Here is a 22,488-nt window from a genome sequence, read left to right as displayed (position 1 = left end):
CACTCTAATTAAAATCCTAGCAGTTTATTAAATTGCTAGAATGAAGAACCAGCAGGATTTTCAATCTTTGTACTTTGCAAGACCTTTCCCAGCTCAGAGTGCTTTCCTTCAGTATCAGTGAACCAGTAAGAAGTCATACAGATTTATCCTTTTTCCTCTGAAAGTAGTGTTGTGTTTCAGAGTGGTACTAGTGCTTGTTCACCGCAGAACATAAGCTTACAGAATCCAAAGCCTTTTTTATTAACAGCAGATGTAAAGTAGTCCTGTCCAAATGCCAGGGTTTATTTGATAGCAGTGATATTTTTTATACCATATCTATGTTGAATAAATTCTCTGGCTTTTTTTATTAAATATCTAGAAGAGTTATTTGCATGCTGGACATATACACTAATCACCTTTTTTATTTTATTTGGAAGGTGTGATTTCCTGAGAGTGAATGGTTAGTTTGACAGGTACTCTGAAATATCGGTGGAAGATAAAGGCATATTTGAAATTAGGGCATAAAAGAACTAATAACTAATAGGGGTTGATGAGGAAGAGGGAAGTAAAAGACTTGCATGCAAAATTATTTTTTTATTTTCTTTGAAATGGTGTATGATATTATGGGATTGGCTGCCATTCCAGAATCCCTGTGCTGTTGCAAATTAAAATGGTTTTGAAGTTGTTCAAGTCAACCATTTCATAATCATCTTCTGTGTCACAAAAAAAGCTTTTATATGACAATAAGCTTTCTGGGATGTTATTAAATCATTTAATCCAGTTGTTTGGTGAGTTCCATGCCTTGATCACTTATAACCATGAAAGATTATGTATACATCAGAGAAACAGTTTTTTGATGAGTATGTTTATTTTGCTTGTTGAATTTGTAATGCTGGTGTTTTGCTTCTACTTTCACTTCCACTTAATCCAAGGAGTTCATTTGAGTAATTTCTTTCCACACAGAATGCCTTTCAGGAAAATCACAGAATCATAGAGTCATCTAGGTTGGAAAAGACCTCAAAGATCATCAAATCCAACCATTAATCTGACACTGTGAAGTCCACCTCTAAACATGTCTGTCCATGCCACATCTGCATCTATATATCTTTTCAATACCTCCAGAGACAGTGACTTCACCTCTTCCCTGGGCAGTCTGTTCCAGTGCTTGACAACCTTTCTTCTTAACATCCAATCAAGACTTCCTCTGGTAGAACTTGAGGCCATTTCACGTTCTTTATAAATGCAACATATTCACTTTCTTCCCCACAACAGATCCACAGCTTTTCTTCCCCCCTGTTGCTCTTTGCCCAAATACACTTTTTCACATGCATGGCTCTGTAAGTGAAGGTGGCTTTAATGGGATTGCTCACACTCTTAAAGGTGTTCCTGGTTTTGGATGTCTGCTGAACAGAGACATTACTTTCATTTGGCTTGATGGGATTTAGATTCAGGTAGTTATTTCTAACAAATTCTCTGGGCATCTTGTTCATCTCTACAGGACCCATAAATTTAACACTGTGTATTGGAATGCTGTTTTTATAGGACAATAAAAATGTGGCTCGGGAACCAGTCCCTTACCAAGGGCCAAGTGGCACAGGGTATCCCCATTGCCGAGGTCATGCTTTTTGACAGCTGGCTTACTCCAAGCAGAGCTCTTCAGAGCAGTTTGTAAACAAGCCAGAGCTGCTAAGCCAAGTGAGCAAACCTGGGTACAGTGCTTTGACCGTGCCAATTGGGCCTCATCTTTTATTTAGCAGTGTAGAGGAGCCCTTTGAGCTTCACCTAGTTGCAAGTTCTCCCTTGAGCAACGCTGAGGGTGAACTTGCCTCATTCATAGGACTGGCTCCTCCTGCTCTGATCATAAAGCAGAGCGTCGTACTGCACAGGCAAGCTTTTGGAGACCTTTGCTCACATAGATGAACGTAGGATGGCCCTGCTGAAACACAGGACTGCTAAGTGGGGAGGCATGGACACAGCATCTAACACATTTCTGGTTTCTGTGTGCTGGTTTACATACTTCAGCAAATAAAACATGGTTATATCAGCAGAGTGTATTTATCTTTGGCTTCTGTTTGGCACTTCCACTTGCAAAATTGTTACAGCTGGAGTTGTAAGCAAATGATTTCTTTATTATTCATAGCAGCAGGTGCTGCAGCAGTCTTTTGGCTAGCATTGTACTCTCTTGGTCCATGGTTTCTATATATTTGATTAGATGGTGCCATGCTGTTCAGATGGGTTGCTACTCCTCCAGTAAATGTATTTTGTTACACAATCAGCTTTACAGGGCATTATCATTTCCATAAATCACTTTTAGTTGGCAGCTTTCTGTTGCCACTTGGGATTGTTCCAGCAATAATTTGCATCCTTTTTGTATGACATCCTAAAAAGATCTTGGAAGTTAACATAGCCTATGTACGATTTTAATAGCTGGTGTCCTTCTGGCAGCACTACAACACAGGAACCAGCTATCCATGAAGGACTGACATATTTATTTTTGATTCATGTATCATTTATGTATTCTTCAAGAAGCACTTATCCCAAGATTCATTACAGCAGTTCAGGCATCCACCTCCACCAGGCTTGTGCCAGAGTTGGGATGATAAAAATCAGACGCCTGTCCCCAGCAGGGTGATTAAGAACAACACAACTCTCTGAAGAGTGGAGGGACAATATGATGTGCCACACTCAGAAAGGCATCCCAAAAACCTGGCACACTGATGTGGGACCTGTCTGTCCCTTGCCAATTGATACAGCCTGTGACTGAATTTTCCACTTCTCTATGGAAATGAAATGCTTTGCCACTAATGAAACCTGATTTGGACTCAGCCACTCATTATTTTCCCATCTAGAAGTGACCACTTCACTTGGTCTCTGCTGGCTAAAGATAGCTTAACTTCAGCTGCTGCTCAGGCAGACCTTTAAATGGAGCAAGAGGCTATTTTTGAATGAAATTGCCTCGCAGAAGGGAAAAAACCTGTAGTATAGCTGTGCTTTTCGAATTATTAAGAGAGATGCTTAATCAATTCAGTTCAGTACTTAGAGGAATTTTCCAATATCTCAGTAAAATTCTTCGCTAAATAAAAGGTAAATAAAAAACATGTTTTCATAGACAGATTCCTATCAAGGCTGCAGAAGCAATATTGACTGAAGAGATAACAGAGAGCTGTGCATCTGATAGAAAGGTGCAGATGGTTGTCCATATGGGGACAAGCAGATAACAAGAACAGGGACTGTGTAACTGCAAGGCACAGGAATGCTGTTTCTTCAGCTGGCTGCAGACTGGGCATTTCATACCTGTGAGTTCACCCATATCTGGAGGAATCAGTTCAACCTTGTGTTTCATTAAAAAAATAAATAGGTGCAGTTTCACCCATTATGCTAGTTTCATTTACAGGCTGCACTGCTGAGAGAGTTGATGGATCTATGAAAGGAAAATGGGTGATATGCATTTAATCACTATCAAGAACCTCCTCATTTGGCCCCTGAAAGCTATTAAAGAGAAAACTAATGGACCAAGAGGTGCATCCAAGTGTGGTGTTAATGGTACCGCTTTTATTTAGCATGGCAGACCCAAAGAAGGGAGGTGAAAAATATTAAAAAAACCAATACAGCAGGTCAGTTTGACCATGACCCTCAGACAGAGGAACCCTCTCCTGGTCACAGATGAACAGGAAACATGACTCTACCACTCTGAGCTGTTCTAGCCACAGTGACGTGTTTCCCACCCATCAGTGGAGCTGCCCACACATCTTGCCAGCAGCCTGTCTGCTCCCTGAGCCCCACCAGCACAGTTTCAGACATGTTCCAGTGTACTCTTCTTGTGCCAGAGACTGCTTCTAGGCTCACTCACTGCAAGACAGGCAAACCTGTTTTGAGAATGGGTGCAAGGCTGTCCTTAGCCAGCAAAACTAGTGTGGTGGGTTCAGCTTCGCCGAACACCAGGTGCCCACCCAGCCACTCTATCCCTCCCCTTCCCAGCCGGACAGGGGAGGGAGTAAGATGGGAAAAGAAAACAACACAAATTGTGGGTTGCGATAAGGCAGTTCATATTTATGCAAAAAAAGAAAGCAAAAGCAGCGTGCGCGCGCACAAAGCAGAAGCCAGCAGTTAATCTCTACTTCCCATCAGCAGCAATGGTCGGCCACTTCTCTGAGAAGCAGGGCTCCAGCACGCGTAACAGTTGTCAGCAGGCAGCCATCAGAGACAATGAGTGCCTCCGTCCTGCTCCTTGCCTCAGCTTTTATATCTGGGTTGACCTCATATGGTGTGGAATATCCCCTTGGTCAGTGTGGGTTGGCTGCCTTCTTGTGTCACCTCCCAGGATCTCGCTCTCAATTGAATGTTACCGTGCTGTGCTCAGTAGTAGCCAAAACGAGTGTGTTATCAACACTCCTCTAGCTACCAGTGTAGAGCTGCTATGGGGAAATAAATTCTGCCTCAGCTAGACCCACCACAACTAGCTATTCCACGTGATTTTTATTGATGAGTTCTGGATTTTATACCTTGTGTAAGGTGGTGATGATTAATAATTACATCCTGAAATGTGGGACTTATTTGAAGGAAAAAATGTACAATTATTAAAGAAAAATCACTTTCTTGCAGATGCTGTTTCAGAAGCCAGGCAAGGAAGAAGCAGGTAAGCCTATATTACTTCTTGAAATGTTCTTGGTGTCTTGTATAACCATGCATGTATTGATGGAGGATCCACAGGAGTCTCTGCTATCATATAGGTATTTAGTGCAGTTGCAATGATCACTTCTATGCTGCTGTTCATGGCCTAGTGGTGTAGGATTTAGGTGGTTCTTAGGAAAGCTGATCATCACCTTTTGACTTACACCTTGCAAGGTGTGTTCTGAAATAACAGGGATAAACTCAAGCATTTGTTACTGGTGTCAGAGTGGGACTAAAGGTAGGTCTTGCCATGGCACTGGGGAGTGTGAGTTGAGGTGAGGTGCACTTCAGAGCTTTTTCTGGTTCAGTGATCACACAGCAACTAAATCTGGTGAAGAGAGTCATTACAGAGGAAGATTTTTCAAAAAATGTAACAACCCCCTGGGTGTCATCCCCAGTGGCAGAGTCAATGCCTGATTTCCCCCTTAGCAGGAGCTCAGTAACTGGTTAATGCACTTGTCAACATTAAAAGCATTAGTGAGTTTTACCGTTATAGAGAAATTATTTAGTTTCAGGGAGGCACCAAGATCAGAGCAGTAAGTGGAGCTAAAGACTCAGATACCCTGAACTGCATGTACATTTACGTGCCAGGAGCTAAAGAAAGGTTTGGATAGACAGATATACACACACAGAGATCCTGATTCAGCAAGATACTTAACACACAATTAAACCTGCATTTGACAAAACCAATTAATTGCAACGGGCATAAGAAACTGCTTGGATGATTTGCTTAATTGAGAGTAAATGTCCTTATTAAATTGTAATGAAGCACAATTAAGAAATATAGAGAAAAGAAACTGCTTCACAGAATGTGAGTTACTGGAATTTAATAAGAACCTAACAGTTTTGCAAAAAGAAATGTCCCCAAAGTCTAAGGGAATCCTCATTCTCACAAAAGCCTTTGCCAGTTAGAAATATTTCAGTCATAAACCAACTGACCTCTGGAGTCACCCCTTTCTGACTGCTGTTTCTGTTTTGTTAGTCGATATGTATGCAGTGTGTGTCAATTAAAAAGAAAGCAATTGCACTTCAGTGTTGTAATTATCCCTCTGTCCCTAGATGACTTTGCATCTTTATTTTGGCCTGAAGGACTAGATTAAGCCAGTTTACTCACTCAGTGATTTCTTCTTGCATCTGTCTCTGATCTAAACTGCATCCTCAGTTCATTCCAAGGGCCACCCTTAACTTGCTTAGAATCTGATGAACGCAGCCTTTTACAGCCAATGTCACTGATTCAGTGGCTCTGCTGGCAAAGGTGGTGGCTTAGCAAAATGCCAGAAACCCTGGCCTAGAAAACTCAGGTCTCCATAGGCAATACCAACTCGTGTACTTAAAATTAAGTCAACAAAATATGAAGGCTGTTGAGTATAGTGTAAATACAAGTATTTTCATTAAAGCTCTGTGCACTTTAACTTTTTCTGCTTTATGAGTTGGATGTGGATTTATTCCATGATGGTAATTGCCAATGAAACACATGCCTGTGCTTTTCCAAAGCTAAACAAATTTCATAAGTTCTGAGATTGATTGAGCAATTGCTTTAATTGTGTTCATTGCTTGGACCAAAACCACTCTGTGCCACCGAAGGCTCGCTTTATAAAGAAAACACATAAATGGCACATATATTTTAGTTAAAATTAATTATTTTAGAAGTGCTCCCATTTTATAGTATGATTGATTTTTGAAATGCTTTACTTTTATGACAATATTAATTTTGTCACTAAGAGATAAAGTTTTAGCACCCATCTTAACAGTAGACCATGATGGTTAAAAATCCGATGACTGCAGGCATGAAAGAAGAATGACAGGTCATTTTCTGACACAGTTTGGTCATTGAGGTGGAACTTTAATCATAGAAATCCAGCATATGATAGATCTGCTAATAAATTGATCATTTAAATGCTTCTGACAAAAAATGCCCATTTCTTCAAACAGAACCATTTTACAGGAAAAGGTTAGCATCCACTAATTTCTGTTTCAGATCATTTATGTAAAATAGGCACACATGTCTCAACATGAGAAGATTTAAGTTTTCAAAGTGAGATGTTTAGATTTTTATTTGACTTAGAAACTTTTGGCTTTGAAATTTGTTACATTAAAATATTAAGAAAAAAAAAGAGAGAACAAGAAAACATGATTTAAATTACAAGAAAGGCCAAATCTATGTCTTGAACTGAGGGAGAAGGATTCTGTCCAGATTTGCAATTGTTAAACATTTCAAATATTTTCTGTGTTTTCTGCATAAGAAATTTTTTCTGTTTTGGAATTTCTTGCATGACAAGAAAACCATATCTGCCTGTATCAGCCACACACTGTTCTACTCAAGTTCATTTTCTGCACCCTTTTCCCCTTATATCCTCACTTCTTTCTCATTCCCTTTTGTCATTTCTTCTTCTGACCTCTGTCTTGGGAAAAGCTTTGTCAAACTAGAGCTCTCAAGGGCCAAAAGAGTTATTTCTTGGAGTATTGCTGGGTCAGAGTGGGACAGTACCCTGCCCTCCCCACCAAACAACACTTCTAACACCATCCTAGAAGGAGCTGGGAATGCACAGGGCAGCTCAGAGCTGCTGCAGCTGGGCTGGGTGCTTCTGCAGCACTTTCCACAGGGCTGGGTTGTCCTCAGCTTCTAGTTGTTCTCCATGTAAACCATTTTTGTTTGTGAGAGGGAAAAAGAATCCCACCTTTTGGACTGCTGTTCTCTCTCTTGCTTGCATCTTATTTATTTTTTTTTCTTCAAATAAATGCACACTTTGGGGCTTCCCTTACCTGGATTTGCAGTGGGTGCCTCACAATATGTTAAGCAGGATACTTGAAATGTGTCTAAGAAAAGCTGCAGCTGTATGGATCACCCTGCCACGCCAGGGAACCTCACTGGAAGTATTGCCGGCAGTGTCACTGCATTCTAGCCAGGCCTTGTACTGTTATTTCCAGATGTAATAACACTGTTACTTATATCAGTGCGTGCATTGGAATTAATGATGTTCTGACCATTAGAAAAAAAATCAAATAATGGTATGATGTGACTCTTGAGGCATGAATTTATTCTGCTTTCTATTTTCTTTAATAGTGACAGGATGCAGCATGGCTCCCTGGGGACTGGGGGAGACACCATTCCAGGAACAGAGGTCAGACACAGCTACAGGATGAGGCCTGGGGACAGGGATGGACCAAGGATGGGATGGGATGTCAGTCTGCAGGTTGGGTCACATGGCTGGGCAGTGCTGTGGCAGAGAACAGCCCTGCCACAGCATCATGGGGCTGGTATGGACAGCCCTGGATTACACTGGAGTTCCACTATGACTTGGAAATTTATATAATTGCACACTACTAGATAAATGCAAAGTTATTACGACTTATACCCAGGTTGCAAGTGTGGTGCCCCCACACCCTTTAAGATGTAGTTAGCAAAGTGCAAGGGACAGTAACAAGAGAGGATGAGCAGTTTGGAGTGGAAAAGCTAGTTTTCCCATAGACAGGCTTACCTTTGGCCTGTAGGTTAGCAAGTTGTTTGCTGACTTTCTGTAGAAGCTGTAGACAGGAAGGCAGTTCGCACTTGTACTGCTTGTATGTGATGGCATTAATAAGCAAGTGTTATGGATATGTAAAAAATATTCTATGGCTTTACCAAGACCTGTGAAAACAGCTGCTTCATCCACTGAACCCTACTTTCTTTGAGAAGGAATATGGCAATCCTGGTGTTAACTGTGGTTTCAACCATTAAACCACGTTACTGCTGCCATTAATAGATGATGTCATTAATAGGACTTCCCCAGTCCCATGGCCATGCAATAGACCACTCTGTTCAAGTCATCATCATCTATGCTTTTCTTCTCATACTGCCAGGTACATAACACCAAATGCAGTCTGCACTACCTATCTCTATTCTGCACTTGTAACACAGGACATCCTAATTGTCTGCTGTGGCACCCCAGAGAACACCTTGCTGTCCTAGTTAGAACAGCTGGGACCAGCTCATCACTGTGTAGGTGTAACCCAAAACTGTGTATTCTATACCCTTCCATGCCATTTCCCAGAAACTGTTAACAACAGACCATTTACAGCAGCTGCCCAGAGCACGCCTGACCCCTCAGGCTATAAACTGGGTGTTAAGAGGCCTGTGAGATAGGAGGATGCTCCTGTCCTCATACCCAGTGTGGAACTCCCCGCCCTGAGGGAGGTACCGGGCATTCCTGCCTGAACCTGAGGATATATAATCTTGGGGTCTTGGGACTTTTTTAACCACTCGTGGGATCCAGAGAAAGACTGAGACCACCACTCTCAACCAGACTGAGACTACTACTCTCAACCGGACTGCAACCACCACTCTCAACCAGACTACAACAGCACTCCTAACCGGACTGTGATCACCACCCTCAACCGGACTGCAACCAGCACTCTCACCAACAGGTTTTCCCTCTCCTTTTACTTTGGACTCAGGGGGACCATGTGGGGCTCAGCATGTGGGAGGGGGGCCCAACGAACACTACTCTATTCATGCCCCAGGGTGCTGGGTTATACATCTGGGTTTTGTGGGTTAAAACCAATTGTTTGTCTGTGTAATTGTATTTATTGTATTATTTTTATTAAATTGTTATTCTGACTAATAATCTCTTTTGAGATGTGTTCATTTCCCCTGCTGGTTTACCTTTAAACCAGCATACTTGCTTAGCTGCTCCTCTTGCCATCAGATTGCTGCTGGGTTTGTAGGTCACCTGGGGCAATCCATATTAATAGCTGGCTGACTGATGCTTTGGATCCTTACTATCTTCTAGTATATTTCTGAGTGAAAAACATTGTACTCAGATTGAGCATTCTAGCTGTCTAATGTATTTTAAAGTTATCACCACATAGCTCAAGATGACTATCACAGAGCACACTTCATCACGGGTAGGGAAAATGAGCCTTTACTTTGCTGACAAAAATTTGAAGTCAGATTAAAAGCTGACACATCCTCTATTTTAGTGGTATATATAAAACACTAAATATAGCAGCATGCTCATGTATTTGCTGATGCATGGTAATACAGTAGCAGAACAGCAATGGGCTGGCAAGGAAGATGGTGCACTGCAGTAATATGATAAAATCCTCATGTGACCTTGGCCATTTCAGAAGTACTCCATGGATAATTGTGTATCCTTGACTGATATATTACAAAATTAAAATAGAGGCAGTTGTGGTCCCAGGGCTTTAATGAGCAGCCTGATCCTGCAATATTTGCCCAGGCATAATGCTAATTGACTTTGAGGAGAGGTCTCCATAGTGTAAGAAACCAGAACTATGCTATATAGCAGCTGTATATGAACAACTGCCAACAAAGGGCCTGATTCTGGGAAATGGGGGAGAGCTGAAACTCCATCTGGCTCTTGTTAGAAACTGGGTACTTGATTCATCACAAAATCAAACCTGTGTACAGTAGTTCCCACTGATTACATATTTTTATGTTTCCTTAGTCATAAAAGGTTTTATGCTCCTGTTTTTATTTTACCTCTGCTGCAGTCCCTGGGCAAGAGTTATGGGCTAATCACACTCTGAACAGGGAAATGCATGTGGCTCACAGAACCATAACCTGTTCCGGGATTTTTCTCTTGCTCACAGGGGAATGGAGAAGGTGATTTCTTTTTCTTTTCACTTCCCATGGATGCCTGGCTAGTGTGCTCGTGATGAAGCTGAGGCTGTGATTGTGAGCCCCCTCTAGCCATCCTTTTCAGGAGAGAGCAGCAGCTGGATTAGACATTCTGCAGTGCCTCCCAAGACCTAGACAGTACTCATGTCTCATGCTGTCATTACTCCAGCTGTAGCAGTTTACCCAAGATGAGAACGTGACCTTAAGTAAATGGGGAGAATAAAACATCCTTATCCAATGATCCCGTGCATTTACTAGAAAGCAGAGTGGGGTCACTTTGACATGTTTCCAGCACAAAGTGGAGATGCATACTTTGGACTGAAAAATAAACAGCATGTTTTTCTCAGCAGTGGTACAGTGAAAGTAAATTAGTGAATAAACCCAACTGTTTGGTGGCCTTGGCCTGTTAACTAGTTATGCTCTGTATTGCTCAGATTAGAAGTAGGTTGACTTGGTGCTTGTCCTGCAATCAGTGCACCAGAGGGTCCTTTCATTTGGCTCCTGTTATAACTTCTCTGCAGTGCCAGTTTGGCTCACAAAATTAGGCAGTGAGATTGCCTCTTCCTTTCATAACCAGAAATGACAGAACAAAGCCCTTCCTTATTCTTCTAAAATGGGAAATATTTGCTGCTCAACCCTTATTGATATATGGGAGCATTTGAGGGCAAACTGTGATCCTCAACTCTCAAAAGCAAGAGGAAAATGAGAACCCTTACTATATATATATCTCTATGTCAGGACATTGCTGTTTTGAAAAAAAAAAAAAAAACAAACCAAAAACGGGTATATTAGAAACATATATATTTACTGTTTTAGAATTATAGACAAATTAAATTAAATTATAGACAAAAGCTTGATCTATTAAGGAAGTCAGCTTAAAGAAGACAGAAGTTCTCTATCAACCTGCACCTCAGGAAGTCTTTTGTCATCCCGATATCACCATTGGCCAATCAGAGCTCAAATCAGTCCAGCAGTTTAATTACCTAGGCAGTCTCATCTCCTCGGATGGTAAGATTGACGGAGAGATAGACAACAGGTTAGCAAAGGCATAGAGTGCTTTTGGAAAACTCCATAAAAGAGTCTGGCGTAATAAACACTTGAAGAAAAGTACCAACATCAGTGTTTACAAAGCCATAGTGCTGTCTACTCTCTTATATGGTTCCGAAACATGGGTCATCTACCGCCACCACCTGCGACTCCTAGAACGCTACCTCCAAACAATCCTAAACATCCAGTGGTCAGATTATGTGACTAATACATCTGTTCTAGAACAAGCAGCAGTCACAAGCATTGAGGCCATGTTGATGAGAACACAGCTGCGCTGGGCAGGGCACATCTCAAGGATGAAGGACCACCGCCTCCCTAAGATCTTGCTTTATGGTGAACTTGCCACCGGCTGCCGCAAGAGAGGAGCCCCGAAAAAAAGATACAAGGACTCCCTAAAACAACATCTCAGCCTTGGCCATATTGATCATCATAACTGATCTACTCTGGCCTCAAATCGGGAGGCCTGGAGACACACCATCTATAACGCTGCCATTTCCTTTGAGAACGCACGCAGGATCACTCTCAAGGAAAAAAGACAATGCAGAAAGAATCATGCCCTGCAGAATATACCACCTAAGGAGTCTTTCTGCTGTGCCTTTTGCAATCGGATATGTCTATCTCGTACTGGCCTCATAAGCCACCAGTGTGCTTGTAACAAATGTGGATAGAGCCTTTCCCAAATCTTCATTCACGACGCCTAGCCATGAATGAAATACTCTGAATTTTATATAAGAAACTTCTGAAGCAATAAAGCAGCAATGTATAAAGACACTTTGTACACATGTGACCCAGTGTCATTCTAAATATCTTCCTCCATTTTCCTGCTCCATGGTTCTTTCCATGGCTTTGATTTTCAGTCAACATTTTAATAAGAAACAAAAATACTGAAAATACTAGAGCTGGTAAATGTTAAAAATAGTATCTAGTCAGTAATTGTACAAAATGTAGGTGGTTTCAGAATTACAATATTCTAAACATTTTTCCTAACTCATTCTGGCTACAGCTTGGATTCCTTAGGAGAGCTGAACACTAAACAGCTGCTAGATGAGCTTGGGTTTGTAACTACTCTTGAGATGTGACAGGTACCTTGCTGTAAATAGTGATCTAATGCAAATTGATAAATTGCTCTGAAGTTTTGTCTCTGTTGGAATGATATTGGTTTCCAGCAACTAAGCTCAGACATGGAGCCATAGAATTCTCAAGTAATTTTCTTCTATGACTGAACAAATGCCTGCAAAGGTTGTGAACGGATAGCCATATTCAGCTCCCTTGCATTCTGTGCAACCAACTTGCTTTAAAGTGAGGGTTGCCCAGAGTCATGGCAGAGGGCACATTTTGCCATTTAACATCTATTCCAGAAGTAACAAATCCCTGGAAAAATTCCACTGAACAATAAAAAACCCCAAAACTACTATACCTGTTTTCTGTTTCAATAACATCTTTCCATCAAAACTCTCTGATAGCCACAATGTAGGCTATGTCCTTGTATTTTATTTCCTGGGCAAGATATAACTTCAAAAGTTTGAGGGTTAGACATTTTAAAGTATGCAAGCAGCAAAATAGATCTTTAGCATATTATAATGCTAACTAAGCATTACAGCTCTGAGGCACACGCACATGAAGAATGAGCTATATAGTAGGAACCTTTTGTTTTCACAGGAAGCATTTCTAGTGGGTAACAGTTCCAGCAATTTTAGCATTTCCCATTAGAAAACATTCCCCTTGTGAAAATCCTTTAGGTTCAGTTTTTGCTATTTAACTTTTTAGTATCAATTCCTAAGGATTAGCTTTTAAGGTTTTGTGCTGCATCAGAATGACACACATCTCCCTTCTGAAAAGCTCAGGACATAAGATGGATTTTGCGCTGTTTCTTTGTTTGCAAGTCAGGCAGGGAAACACAGAGAAAAGCTATAACATATGCTTGATGCAAGGTATTTGGGACAATAAAGCTGTCGAACAAAGCAGTCAGCTTCTGACCTTTTGCAACATAGGATATTTTGTCGGGCTGTAGTCAGACCGTGCCACTGTTTTGTGCTCTTGAACAACCTGCCATGGTGCAACCTCTGCTCAGAGCAGAAGACCGCAGCACAAAAAGGCACAGTTGTCTGTGTGGCTGCTACTGGTGATGAGCAGAGGTACCCATTTCAACTTCCTTGACCACCAGAGAGATGAAACCCTGAACTGTCACACATATTAGAATTGAATGCAGGATCTCTAGGCACGAGTCTCAACAACTTGCAGTTGGTAATGACCACATTAATTTGAAGGAAGTAATCACTGCGTAAGCCTCTCCCTAATTATAATGGGACCACTAGAGGAGGACAAAGAGCTGTGTAGTGTTGATGTCAGCTACAGGGGCACCTTCCTAAGAAACGGGAGAGTTGCTTTAGAAGGCTTTTCAGCTGAAAACCATCCAGTCCCTGCCCTTCCTGTTCTCTGTATTAGATTCCGTTCAGGCCAGCAAGTTGCTGTGACAGAAATGCACATAGAGATGCCGGTATTTATTGAGTGCTCAGCACAAGGCAAAAACAAATTAGTAAATTCCACCACGCTGTCAAGCCACAGCTGAAGTGCAGCAGCAGGAGGAGACCGGAGAAGCATATGAACACAAAAGACATACCAAAGCCATCCCATATATAATTCCATGGCATATAATGGCATCTGTCAGTTGGGATCTTGGCTCTGTGTCTTTATGAAGTCAGAGCAATAAGAAAGGCAATTTCAAGAAAACAGATGGCCAAAAGGTTGCTTTATATGTGGGTATTATTAAGTGGATCTGCAACTGCTATTCCAGCCTTGAAGTGTGGGCTTTTGACATGGGGTTTGAGGAAGTAATGGCTGTAGGCCTTTTATTGATATTTGTTTATATTAGGTACATACCTACCCTGGAGTATTTCTTGATTCCCAAATACTGTTATATAAGGCTAGGATGCCTTAATTCTGAGAAGTAGACTGATTCTAGAACAGAATCTTGCATTTTTATCCTGTAAAATATTAAGGATTTTTCCTTTGTAGAATGTAATCCTGTGTCATCTGCAGTCACCAGCAACTTGGGTGGGTTACGATTAGTCTCTTAGGATGCATTTATAGCTGTATAGAAAATTATTTATATCTGAAAAGAAAAAAAAGTACCCTCCACAGCATTTCATAATCAGACAACTCCTCTACGTAGCTGAGGAAATGGGAAGCTCAGGAACAGTATATTTCATAAAATGTGTCTAGTTATTTCAGGAAGCTCTTAAAACTGCTACTTACTTGGATTGCTAATTAAGTCATTTACTATATTTAAATTATTTGAACTGAGGTAGTGAAAATTGGTCTTAGGCCCAGAGTAGTGTCCTTGTGAGCACTGTTCAGGCAGAACAAGAGTCCTTCCCTCACAAACCTTACAGCCTTACATTTTTCATACAGAAAGGTGACTTAAAATGTACACATTTGTTTCTAATTCACCATTCACATAATTTGTCAAGAGCTTATTTTCATGCATGTTGGCCCATGATTGGTGTCCAGGCTACGGTCCCCATCCTGCCAGGCGCTCTTTGTCCATGCCAAGCTTGGTGCCAGGAGGAGCTTCCATTAGCACTGCAGCTGTATGGAGAGCCTCTGTACCTGCTCATGCGTGCCCAAACTCTCACCTGAGCTGTCAGCATTGTCTCAGCCAGCAGCAGGTTAAGGTTTCTCAGTGCAGAAAAATCAGAGAATGAGTGGCTATGGCCTGGGATGTTGGTGGTCCACTTCTGTCAAAGACAGAAGGATCTGGGGTGCAAGGTAGGATGTTTCTTCTGTGCCTGCTTCCCAAAGAAGTGACGAGGGAATACAGACAGGAATAATTATAACATCTCCCAACTGACTGGTCTTCTTTACAGCCTTTCCCAGCAGTAGCTGCCTTACTGTCCATGCCAGGCCTCCATCAAGAGAAGCCACAAATTTTGATTTCCAGGGTCTGTTAATAGGCAAAGCAGGCACAAGGCCATAGGTACTCTGGCATCACTAGCAGACTGATTATATTGGCTTCTGTTTGTTTTATAAACATATAGAACTGTTAGCCCTGATTTTCACACTCTTTCTTTTCTTGTCTGCTCACCAACACATGGCCAAAATCTTCAATTTACAGCTCTCTGGACTCTCATGTGGCAACAAAAATGTAAGATGAGTTTCCAAAGTTAAACTAAACTTCTGCTATATGTTTTCACCTATTTATAAGACAGAGAGAACTGATGCAGTACACTCAATGGCTGGATGATGTATTGGAGAACTCAATATATTCAGTAATGTCATTTAAATTACACCTTTTCATTTGTTGCTTTTGTTGCTGTGAACCTCTTCTATGGCCCCATAACCCTGGAATTTTTTAAGCATAACAGCAACCTTATAGGGATGATATCCAGAGTATTGAGCTATACCTAGGTGAGTGTATACAAAAATATGTGAGTGTGGTTCTAATTTGCTGTGATGGACATATAGTGCATTGGGGTAAGAGCAGTATATTGTGCTTTCTTAGGTCTTGATAAACCCTGTGTCTTATGAGCACTCAGGAGGAAATAAATTTAATCTTCAAGTGTTCATTTGAAATGGCTACACTTTATTCTTAAACAACAAAATTTGGATGGAAACAGCGAAGCCCTTTCCAGTGATTTTGTTCCCTTGGGTTTGTTCCTTCTTTTACCAAAGTCTGGCATACTGTCCTTGACAATGTCAGTAGAGGCCAAGTGGAGCGATGAAGTACTGGAGTTCTGTTGCGTAGGGCTGCAGGGCTGTTGAGCACACAGCACTGTCGTTTGGAAACCACAGAGCCACCTCTGTTCACGGTGCTAGGCTTATTTCATCAGTATCCTTTCAGATGTCACAGTAAAGCTGCTCCTGGTTTTTGGCAGGAAACGCTCACCCACACCCACTCTAGACTCTTCTCTTTGCCTCCTCTCCTGTGAGCACGAACTCTATCAAGAAAGCACATTTATTTGGGCCAGGAACAGAGGCAGCTGATACTCAGCTAGTTATTTTGATTGCCTGCCTGGTAGGGGCTGGGGGAACAGATAATGTCAAGATTTCCTTTGCATTCCAGATCTGTTTTCCTCCTACAGCTAGCAGGCGGCGAGTGTGACTTTTCCCACTCAGCTTTTCCCACAGTCAGTAAGATTTATCTGACAACGGAGTTAGTGTCAACTGTCCAAAACTAACTAGGAGATATCTTCCTTTCACCACTCCTGTGCTGTTATTGCTTATCAATGTCACTCTCCAGCTTAAATGACTGCTTAATTTACAGACATACTGAGACAAATTTGCTTCTGTTGCAGCTCCAGTGAGTTCAGTGGAGTTACAATGAGTTTGGCCATAGCTGTCTGAAAAGAACAAGTGGTAGGAATGTGATACTAACAGAAACAAGAACAGTGCGACAGTCAAAACAAAAAGAAAGCAGTGAGCTTTGGCAGGATGCCCGTTTCAGATTTTGGAGTGTGATCCAACAAGGTGTTCATGTTTTACAGCTGGTGCTGCAAGAGAAAAGTTGTTATTCAACAGCAAAACAATTCCTACATCTCCACATCAAAACACAGTCCATGTTAAAAAACAACAAAGTAAGAAACAAGTTACAGGATTTCAGAACACAAATTCTATTGAAAGTCCTGAGAACTTTGCTTTTAGATCTGTTAGAGACTTTGAAAAGACTAGAGCAAAACTGAAGCACACTCAACCTGAGATTTTCAAATAGGGCTACAATGATTGAATACTGAAATACTGTTAGAATTCCACAGAGACAGGAAACATAAGATGGAATTGATGCCTACAGATTTACTTCCAGACTGGAAGACGGCTTTCTAAAAACCTCTTCTGTCATTAGGTGTAGAGGGGCATTTTCAAATTATAACATTTTTTTCAGCTAGATCAAGTCCTCCACCATAGGCCTACTGCAGCACCTCTTCTAGGCAGCTAGTTTGGGATGGAAGACAACCTCAAAGGGACATCTGTCCTCATCCCACCTTCCCATCTCCCTCAGTTCTCTTTTAATAGTGGGTGCCTAAAATTCAAGGAATGGAAATCGTACACCTGTTGCTTTTGAAATTTTATTAGTATTCCTGATTCACAGATTAAATTAAAATTAATGACATGCAAAACCAAGCATTTTAAAGTTAAGTTGAACACAGCTAATTATGTTAACCTGGACAAGCAGTGCAGAGATCAGCGTATCCAAGGCACTTTGTTCATTGCTCTGCACACTTCTCTACACCATGCACATATCCCACCTACTGGTTTTGTTTCTGATAGTCTTCTGAACTCCCCTATATCTGCTCATCTTCTCTACATTTTCTTCTTGCAAAATCCAGTTTTAGTTTTCCTCCTTACCCTTTCCATTCACTATTCAGTTTCCTCTTGAAGTCACTGCCACTTTACAGTCTGGTTACTCTCCTGCTTAGGATGCATTACAGTGGTCTTCCTTCCTTCCTTCCTTCCTTCCTTCCTTCCTTTCTGCTTGCTTGCCTTCCTTCCTGCCTGCCTGCCTTCCTGTCTGTTGCGTCTTCCCCATACCTCTGTATTGTACAGAGCTTCTTCTCTCTGATTCTCAGTGAAATGGGCAAACAGCTGTGAAAGCTCTCTAAACCCATGCAAAATACTCCTTCTCCACCATTGCAATCAAAACAATTTATTTTTCCTTCTGCTGATTAATGGACATATCATGGTCACCCATGGGTTATGTCTTCTTGACTGGCTGAGGATTAAACACCTTTCTGGGCAGTAAGAAGCAAGTTTTAAAAGCTAAGGGCCAAAAGCTGAACCTACAGATTCCTGTTTATGCCTTTAAATAAATCACCTGTTTTTCAGAAAGGATTTTGTAAGTGGATGATAAGTTGCAACGAATTCTGAAAATTGGAAAATTACTTAGGGTGTAAGACTTAAGGGCATAGTTTATAAAATCGTGAAATTTTTGTGCCTGGGCAGAGTTTTTCCCGACTTAATGCCTGGATGTTGCATTCTGGAGTCTTCTTTGAAAATAAGAGACAAAAAAAAATTTCCACTGTCGGAAATAGAGCTAAAAGTGGAAGTGTTGGACTACATTCATCAGGCTCAGCTGTCCAAGGCAGATAAAATGATACCCATACTTAAAGTTGAAAAGAAGTCATTGTGGGCAGCAAAAATAATTACAGCTTCCCATATTAATTATCATATACATTTCTGAAAACAACAAAGCAAGCTATAACATTCCCAAATGAGAATACAGATGTAGGATTCAGTATGGGTCTGTAAAAAGAAAAGAGAAACTGCTTTTGCACAGGAAAACAGGAAGAGATAAAACTTATTTAGGTTTTCCCAACTAATATTTCAGAGATATTCAAAATGGAGATGAAATTACATAAGAAATCAGAATGGGAAGGAAATTTTGGTCATAGAACATAAACTTAATAAAAGATCCAAAGACACAGAAATTAAGCTTGTCAGTTTTCAGAATGAAGAGAGGCTAATAATAGGTTGCCCAAAAGATTTTACTACGACAAGTATCATTTAAAGCTTCATTATCTTGACAAGTGAGTGAACAGATGGCAAAATCTGTAGCAAATTCAAGATTTTCTAGGGTCCTGAAGATTAGGAAGATTTCTGAAAACCAAATTCACCTCACCAAAGCAAGGTGATTTTACAACCTCAATGCAGATGGGATTTCAATTTACCTAAGTGTGAGGTAATGTTCAGGAATGATGTGAAGCGTTCACTGATACCACATACTTAATGAAGTGTTACCAGTTCAGAAAAATACCTAGGCAACATTATGGACAGCTTAATTAAAACTGCTTAGTGAAAACAGCTGTTCAATTTACAGCTCTGGTTGTGAAAGCAAATAAAGCACTGATTTATATGAACCATAAAGAATAGCATTGATATTGTTATAATGTAATCATATAAATTCAGGAAACTATATTACAGTGACGTCCAGCATTGTCACCATTACAAAACTGTCTACAAAAAGAAACATTCAGAGAAGTCAGCAAAGAATGATAAGCGGGGAAGATATAACCGTTTTACTTGACCAATGAAAAAAATGTTGTGGCACTAAATTCCTACTCACCTTTAAGTCATAGGGATATCCAATGAATGCAAGACACAGAAGAAGTGGCACCCTCATGTGCTGGAACTTGTTTCCCCAATTAATGAGGATCATCATATCAACAATAAATGGAGGGCTTTATGTTCACATATTCTTAAGAAACATGGTAAGAGTGAACAGGAAAAGGAAAGTACCTATACTTGATGAAAGGATGAAATTTTTCAGTGAACTGTTTGGTCTAAATTGCGGTGTTGGTTTGTTGGGGTTTTTTTAAGAATGATTGAAGCATTTCTTGTAGGAAGGGAGGCTGTCCCTGGTGATTATTGAGAGGACCCTACAGTAATTCTGCATTAAAAGAGTAATTTATACTTGTGCAAAGTAGAGTAAGAGCCTACTGTTACTTTCTAATAGTATATACAGCTAGTAGAGTAAGAGCCTACTGTTACTTTCTAGTCATACATACAACCTATTTAGCATTTATTCTGCCCAGCTATAAAAGATAAGCTATAGGACAGGAGAGAGGTGGATAAATCCAAATCTATTTAAGTCCTAAAGAAGGATAATGTTTTCCAGATGAAACAGTTTTCTTTATTACTTGACTGAGAGCAATTAAGTACATTAGATCACTGCAAAACCCTTTAGTATCATTTCAGAATAGAAATAGAAAATGGCTTCCAATGAGTTATAACTAGAATAGAATTTTTTTTCATATTTACTTCTGACACTTTTTCCCCCCTTTAGCAGTGACAGTCATTAAAATATTTTTAAAGCCTGAACTCTGAAGTTGTGTATTTGATAACTTCGATCAAATTAACATCAAAGATTAGTATAAATATTCTCTGTCAGGTAAATTAACTGATTTTCTGTCTCAAAAGCTATCACTGCATAAGATCCTGCTGAGTTATAATCCCTTTCACACCTACTCTCCAAGCAATTTACATAGGTTTTTGTAATGTAAATGATTCAAAAAGTTTCCCTGAAATGTAGAACAATCTCAGGTAATTACTACTGAACAGATTTATGTCAACCCAAAATGACAAAAAGCTGTTGAAGTGAGTCTGCATGACAGTAGTGTAAGTAGACAAGATGAGCAACATCTGTACCTGCGGCACTGTAAAGGCGTTCTGACACCATCCATAGGAACTAATTTCACTAGAAATCATGGCAACACTGAAAAGGAACTTTGGAAACAGCAATACATACAAGCAAAGTAACAACTTCTTCTTGCCTTCTGTAACAGTCCTGAATGCATATCTCCTTCATTTGCGTGGCACTTAATTGAAGTAAACAAGAAATGTCTCTGTGGAGTCTCAAAAAAGTGTCCATTAATAAGAGGGGAATCAGGCCAGCTAGAATCCAGTGCTTCAAGCAAATACAAAGCAGGGGGTGAAGCCTGCTCCATTCTTTCTGGAATCAACTTTTCAAGTGATAATAAATAAAAAAGATGGCGCTCTCTGGCAAGTGAGTGGTGGCACCATCATTAGAGAGCTGTGGCTGTGGTCTCTGTCATCATTGAAGTCACATCAGTCTACACTGCAGCAGGTGATGGGGAAACACTTTCTCAAGCTCTCTCTGTCTTTGGTACACTTGGCCAGCTACAGAGCAGTCCCTGCTGTTGCATTTCTTAGGAATAAATTTGCTTCACCGTGCACTACTTTCAATAGAAAAGAGAAAGGAAAACTACTTTATATTTTCTAGCTTTCTGTCATGGTCTTTCATGTTACTATTTGTAACGGTCCAATAAAGCTATCACGATCCCAGATACAGAGGCAAAAACTGGAATCATTTATTGAACACGCAAGTGCTATTTAAGGGTCTCGGGCTCTTACATGCTAATGAGGAGGCAGGGTTATTCCAAACAGGGGTTTTCACAATCTATTAGTATTTTCAGTAACAGGGGTGACATAAGGGGAAAAATGATTTTATATTTCTTGGATACAGTATTTACATTTTGGGGAAAAAGGTTTGATATTTCCAGTAAGCAGAATTACATTGGGGAAGGGTGATCAGCTTTACCCAAAAGAAGGATTTACACAGGGAGGGAGAAAACAATGGAATATCTGATAGTATCATGCAAAGTCTCTCTACATCCTGCTGGGGATAGATCTTGTCTGGCCTTTTAGATGGTGGCTTTTTCCCCAGCCTCTGTGGCCCAAGGTTTCCTATTTAATCTTAGCAGTTCCTTTTCTGTTGGTGTCTGAATTTCGGACTGCAACAACTATTTATATAATACTAATTTAATGCCACTATTAAAATTCAGTTATATGAAAAGCAGGCGAGTGCATAGCATAGATTTTTTGCCGCTTGCATGAAGAAGTTGGAGTCTATTTGAAAGACCACAATAAATTATGCTTTAATTTCTCACAGTTAAATTCTTTTACATAGACTATAATTCTCCAGCAGCACATCAGGGCTTGTATAAGGTCTGCTGCCTACTATGCAGTGACACCTTATGGCTTACCTCTCTGAGCATATATCTAGCTTAGTCCACATAAAAACAGAAAAATATAACATAGCTTTGTTTCCAAGATACCAAATCTTGAATGAAATTATGCCATTATGCAAAACCCCTTACATGCAACAGGCAGGAAGACTGTAAGCAAACAAAACTAAGGTGAAGAAGCCACAAATTTGGTGTCACAGGTATTTTTGCAATTCACAGCAATGCTTTTGCCTACCAGGTTATATAAAGCCATTACTGAAGCAATACTGGACTTTGTTTGATAACTTTCTTCCCCAAAGCCTTCTGTAATGGTTTCAAGGGCAGTACTACAGGCGTCTTCGTGTTTCAACCAAAAAAAGTAAAACTCTCAGCAACTCACAGTAAACCGTTCTCTACATAGCTCTAAAAACTGAAACTGCAGTTGTTACTGCTGACTTGTTAATATAACACAGACATCGACATTTCCTGGTTACTGTAAACACTGAAATGCTTTTGGAGTTAATGGAATACAGGTGCTGCCTGACACTACCAAAATGTTCTCACAGAAAGAGGGACATTTTTGGATAGAAAGAGCTGCAGATCCACCTAGTCTAGCTCCTTCTTCACAGCATGAATATCCTGCTTCTCAGTGGGAATACCCAGATATGTTAAATGTCATGAAACAAGCATTCTTCTTAAGCTTAAGCTCCTTTATAC

General features: G+C 40.5%; 1 protein-coding gene across 3 annotated transcripts in view; it reads left to right on the top strand.

Annotated features, from left to right (window-relative positions):
* The window catches only part of STARD13 (StAR related lipid transfer domain containing 13), a 293,161-nt gene that overhangs the window by 120,710 nt on the left and 149,963 nt on the right, over positions 1–22,488 (top strand). For all 3 annotated transcript variants that reach the window (XM_017818549.1, XM_017818548.1, XM_017818550.1), the window contains one exon: positions 4,582–4,615. In XM_017818549.1, the coding sequence (XP_017674038.1) occupies positions 4,582–4,615 (34 nt within the window). The remainder of the gene's footprint in view (positions 1–4,581; positions 4,616–22,488) is intronic.

Source organism: Lepidothrix coronata, unplaced genomic scaffold, assembly GCF_001604755.1.
Source record: "Lepidothrix coronata isolate B3197 unplaced genomic scaffold, Lepidothrix_coronata-1.0 Scaffold69, whole genome shotgun sequence".
NCBI lineage: Eukaryota > Metazoa > Chordata > Aves > Passeriformes > Pipridae > Lepidothrix > Lepidothrix coronata.
The sequence above is the reverse complement of the archived record's forward strand: the minus strand, read 5'-3'. Positions and strand labels throughout refer to the sequence as shown.